A 6,000-nucleotide genomic window follows, 5' to 3' on the forward strand; every position below is an offset into this window, starting at 1 on the left:
GTATCAAGACACCACGGGCCACAACGCAGTGGAACTGTCACCCTGGCTCAGTCTGTGCTCGAGGGACACGAGTGGAGCTCTCTGCTTGTCCCCCTGAGGTGTGCACTGCTGCACCACCACATCCCAGCTGCCAGGCAATGGCCACACAAGTCAATAATGTGTATTCAGACTGGGAGAGCAGCAAAATGAAAGCAAGCATCCTTGTATCCATTAATCAACCTGATCCTTGGCCATGGAGACAATGCCTCGCGATTGTCGGCATTTCCCAAACATCCCTCACACGCTAACCATCTGCAGCTGGAATACAATGCTTTGATTACAAACGTCAAAAAGATAGAGCAGAAAATTAACTTCTCCTTATTTAGTAGGTTTGGAGAAATGTGCCTTCACGCTACACTAATTCAGTGCCCTCAGTATGAAAACTCCCCATTACGATGTCTCGTCAAATTAGAGCCGACGATCCAGCGATGTCATCTCTCTCCTCACACAACACTCTATTTTGTAATTAAGCAGGACAGGGAAACAATGGCCTTGCGTATAGAGAAAAGGTCAGGGATGCAAAACATATTTTTGCAAGCTAATTGTAAGATGCATGAAGCCAATTATCCCAGCAGAGCCGCATATGCCGAAGCAGGAAGGATTTTCTAATTTTGCTCCGTGACTCCGAGTTGAGTCAATGTACCGGCTGCACCCCGTGGGGCACAGGGCTGTCAGGAACCAGTGAGTGCAGAACTGGGAAAAAGGCTGGGAAAATTCTGCCATGATTCTATGATTCTATGAAAATCACTCCAGCCTCTTAGCCCTTCCCTTGGCATTTATTACGACTTGAAGAATTACCAGGAGTTCATTTAGTCAGTAGTGACAGGTATTAGGCGTGACCCCCCGTTCCATTAGGAAGTTGGTTTGAACGTGTAGGATAAAGGGAAGTGTCTCTGTATTCCTTTGAGAACGGGGAACACATTTACCTCAGGCCTCTGATACAAGTTCACAGGTATCTGCAAAAGCCAAATTAACAAGAGGAACAGTTGAGACCTTGCTGCTGCCTTGGGAGAAGCTGAAAGGCCCCACGTTGCTTTCACTCCATCTCTGTCCCTCTTGGAGTTATTAAATTATGATTTTTGTTTCTTTCAATGCCTCCCAAAGAAACCCTTTCAAAATGCCCTCTTTCCATTAACAACATCCTCCTTTTTAAAATGTCTAAACTTCCTAATACCACAAGAAGAAGATGAGGAACATCACAGTTGATGGAAAGAAATGATAATTTCTTCCTGCATCTCTCCTTCAAAGCAGCTCTCGCTGATTCTACTCCAGCCTCTTAACACAGCCATTAATTAGAGATCAGTAATTAACTTTCTGGTTCAAGAAATATTTTGCAAAGGAACCCCATTAAAAGGCTGATTTGCATATTCCAGGACAAAGCAGCCTTGGTATAAATGCAGGTACTACACAAGGCCAGTCTCAATTCTGAGACTGTCCTTGAATCTTGGTTTTCTGCTGAAATCTGTTCTCTGATGTGAGGACAGTGGGGACAGGCATCACCCCTGGCACAAGTGACATGGGTCCTGCTGGATGCTCCTGGCTGTGCAAGATGTTTTATTCTGCATTTCAGTCACTGCTGATGGGGCTGGATGGTTGCCTGCACAAACTGCACGGTGTTTCCTCACAATATCTTCCTTAGAGCCCGGCTGTCCGTAGTGTGGTGTCAGGGCTGCCCTTCAGGGGATCCCCACTGGTGTAGGTTTTCCTACTCAGACAGCTTCCCTGGATAATGCCATTTAAGCAGGAGCCAGAAGAGGAAGCAGCTCTCCAGCACTTGTTCACACAGATCTGAAAGCCCTCCATGCATTCTGGGGTCTGCCAGTGTCCTACTTCTGCAGGATGAGTCATTCCTCTTTCCAATTCCAGAGGAAATAGAGCAACTTCTTCATCCTTCGCCATGCAGCACTCACCAGATTCTCATAAAACTTAACCAATTTCATCATGCCTAAAAATATTTGGCATATCAGGTTTGTTGGGAATAAACAAATGGTAATTAGATCCCCAAGAACTCCCAAACTGAGTTTGCTGCAGGAGCACAGACGTTCATCAGTTCCTGATGCACCAAAGTAAGTTTTGTGCATGTGGAAAGCCCCTCTACAACAGACAGCATGGACACCACAGTAGGAATTAAATGTGTTGCAGTACATGACTTGTACAATTCCTCTTCCCTCTGGGGGTTAGAAGCAAAAATTTTGGATGGGCTAAAAACAAAAAGGAGTTTAAAGAGGAAGTCTCAGTAGTGCAAGTTACTGCTGTTATTAATGCAGGGCTGTACCCCTTCCAAGGCTGAGGCTCATTTAACAATCAGCCATATGCTCAGGCTTTTGTAGTGCCAATAAAAGCTTAAATGGAACGTTATCTCCTGGAATTATAAAAAAACCCAAAAAAACAACCTTGCAAAATAATCACAAATGTTGGTAATCCAGAGTCCCTTAGCATTAAATGGATTCTAGGTGCACTGAGGAAAAGCATCCCCAGCAATGATCAGTTCAGGGATTACATTACCATTTCCCACCAAATCATGACAATCTGAAGGCATTTGTCCCACACAGTGATACTGTGGCCCTGCCCTCTCAGTGCTGGTATAAAATCACCTTTGCCACCACAAGAAAACAATCAGCAATGCATCCCCACCAATAATTAACAACTGCAGCAGAACAACCTTCTCTCCCTTCTCTGGCTCTGCTCCCTGTGCTCCATGTCCAACCCAGAAATTTTCTCCATCACAAATTTTGTAGGAGAAATGTGGGTCCAATTAAGAAAAATCCATCTGCCAAATGCTTGATTTGTGGCTGATTCCAGAGGCCACTACAAAGCCAAGCATTCAGCGCTCCACGATAAAAACTTAGTGAGCTGCTGTAATAAATCAGGAGGCAGGAGACATTGTTAGCAAAAAGCCACTTTTTGGAACCCTTTTTAGCTCTAACAAGCAATATGACCAGCCAGCAAATTGAAAGAAACACTCATTCCACAATCCTCCTTTAGATCTCATATTTACATACTCTGACTGTACCAGACTAATGCACCTCTCATACAGAACGTGAGTTACACTTGCTCTGATTTTGCTTCTTTTACTCACTAGCAGTAACTGTATTACTGTTTCTGTAACAGGAAAAAAAACCAGTATGCACAAGACTGGCAAAATTTGGCCAATTCTATCCATGTGAACCCCGCAGTAATTTAGTGAAATGTATTTGTTTATATTCTCTGCCCCACACACAAGGCACATCCATGTCATTATCTGTCTGAACATGCATGTGCACAGTTCATGTACTTCATATATTCATCTGAAGGATAAACAGGACATGCAAGAAAAGGAAAAATAAAGGAAATAAGGGGCAGGAACAGTCCCAATTTAGATACAAAGAAGCCAAGTAACAGAAGCATTTACGATCTACTGTAGCTCAGTATTTCAGCCTGGAGTGTTTTGACTGCATTTACTGCACTATTCATTTCTGCTGTGGCATTCCCACAGAAATTGGCCCACGCTCCAGAACAGAACACTGCTGTAACGGTGACTTCCACGAGCAGAGGAGTGGTTCCTGAACAATCAGCTTCAATACAAGATGGAGTCAAGAATCAAATATTTAAGAGGCGTATATTCCAATACCAAATGCTTCTGCGAAACAGTTCTTGGATTACAAGCACGACAAGCACAGCAGAAAATGCACGAGAATGATCTGAAAGACCGGAGCTCTTTCATATACATTGTGCACATACAATGGGATGGGAATGTTCAGGAAGATAAAATTATCTTCTGTAACCAAAGCCTCGCTGCATGACTGAGAGGCCCAGCTGCTGCTTTTCTTTCACCTCTCTGAGAGCAACAGTCCCTAAGGCCAAGCTCTCCTGCAGAGGACTCCTGCTCACCTGACAGATCTGACACTGCCATGGCAGCGAGGGACTAAGAGCCTGCTGTCAAAAGCCACTGAGTCTCAGTGTCCTGCAGCTCAGGGATGTCTGTGTATCACAGAGGAAGTGCATTTTTGAGTGATGCCTGCCTAACAGAAGGTCTAATCTCAGGTATCATTAAGGTATCATTCATTTTCAGTTTCTCATACTCATATAAGCAAATCTTTGGTTATTTGAGGCTGCCAAGCGCCACCTCTCCTCTAAGCCACCCTTTCAGCTCTACACTGGAAACACATTGCAGCATTCCCTGAGTCTCTTTAAGGAGAAGTTGCAGTACATCTGGCTCTCTGGAAGCCCAGCCAGCTCCGGGGCTCTTGCGCTGGGAGGGCAGGGAAATTACAAGGCTTAATTTGGGAAAATGACTCTGGCTGCAGGGCTGGCCAGAACAGTTAATTCCCATATCCTATCCTGCCAAGTCACAGAACAAAACAAAACTCATCCAGGTAGAAAGGAAACATTGCCTAATCTGCCTGTTCTCCCAGCAGAGCAGCAGCACCCTGTAGGCACATTCCCGGCCACCCGGCTCCGCTCGCTTCCCTCTGGAACACAGTGCCCTACTTCGAGCGTTTGGGAAAACTGCAGCACAGGAATCAAATCAACTCTGTCTGCCCAGATAGTAATCCCTGAAATCTTACTCGGCACTAACCACCACAATCACTTCACTTGCAGAATCCAGAAGGAAAAAGCCTAGGAGGCTGCAATAGGTCAGGTAAGGCAAAATCCAGATTGACAATTGTTATTTGCGGGCTTCAAAAGCTCACGGCCCCTCCAATGAGTAAGTACAGCTAAGACAAAGTAAGTTGTCATTCCTTTTCAAAGTGAAGCATTCACTCAATGGGTTCTCAAGTACCTGGGGTATTAAACTGCCTCTGCTCTGAACTGGTTACATCAGGGTATGTCCAGCCTGGTGGAATTTTCAGATGCAGACTTTTCCTGGCACTTCAATGTTTCTGTCACCCCCCAAAATGATTTGTGTAAGGTTGAAAGATCTTCCTTTTGGAAGCAAACCACTGGTCTGTTTCTGTGGTTGGTAAAGGAATCTGTCTTCCCCAACCATGACCTTGATCTGCATGTGAATTTCCACATGAATTTACCTCGAACGGTGCCTGTCTGATGCTCACACTGACATAAATCTACACATACATAAATACACACAAATCCACTAAAGAGCTGCTCTCCTTTCTAAACCAGCTGAAGAATAAACCCAAGATCTCATTTCTCTTTTATTTTACTCCAAATTTGCTCCAATACTGGCCATCCCACGTGAAATGCTTTATCAGATCCATCTGCACATTCCCTGCAACACATCCCTCCTGGACTGAGCTCCTGTCATGGCTCAGACAAGCAGCAGCTCCAGCCACACGCCGAGGCTCCATCTCCGTGTAATGACAGCAGACAACGGCAGGATGGAGACAGATGTGTGTGAGGGGGAGACAGGCATTTGGGGAGATTATGGTTGTTATTGTTCCATGGTATTGTTCCTACCGTGTGTAACCCAGTTGTGATCGGTGCAGTCCAGTGTGGGAGCATCCCTCCACTCCCTCCCTCACCTGCATCAGTCGGCTCTGGCTGCTGCATCTCTGTGCTATTTATATGCGGGTGCATCAACTTAGGATTTATTGAGAAAGAGAAAGCAGAGCAGTCAGGCTTCTCTGCACCTGGAATTTAACCTGAAAAGGGAGGGCTTGCACCGCATCCTCAGCAACAAATTAAAACTACCCCTCTTGCAATTAACCAAGTCTACTTCTATCAGAGATGCAGCCCTTGCTCTGAATAAGATAAGCAAGATCTTAACAAGAGCTGGAAAAATCAGTATCTTCCTTCTCTCTCCCACACCCTCCGCGAAACATCCCCTTACCTTTCATGGTCCACACTCCTGAAGCCAGGTAAAATGTGCCGGAAGCTGCTGTTCCTATCGAGCTTCGGTTGGCTCTTTGTCCTTTTGATGGAGCCTTTAAGCCGACGGCTGAGGAACCCCTGTGGGGTGAGACAAGAATACTAAATTACAGGGCAGAGGGGAGCGGGGAGCGGGAGCGGTGCCGCCCGTGC

General features: G+C 45.5%; 1 protein-coding gene across 1 annotated transcript in view; it reads right to left on the reverse strand.

Moving 5' to 3' along the window:
• The window catches only part of DAB2IP (DAB2 interacting protein), a 138,154-nt gene that overhangs the window by 93,892 nt on the left and 38,262 nt on the right, over positions 1-6,000 (reverse strand). Inside the window, exon 3 of the mRNA XM_017745394.1 lies at positions 5,810-5,928. Coding sequence (XP_017600883.1) covers positions 5,810-5,928 — 119 coding nt within the window. The remainder of the gene's footprint in view (positions 1-5,809; positions 5,929-6,000) is intronic.

This window comes from Corvus brachyrhynchos, unplaced genomic scaffold (assembly GCF_000691975.1).
Source record: "Corvus brachyrhynchos isolate BGI_N302 unplaced genomic scaffold, ASM69197v1 scaffold59, whole genome shotgun sequence".
In the NCBI taxonomy this organism is placed as follows: Eukaryota; Metazoa; Chordata; class Aves; order Passeriformes; family Corvidae; genus Corvus; species Corvus brachyrhynchos.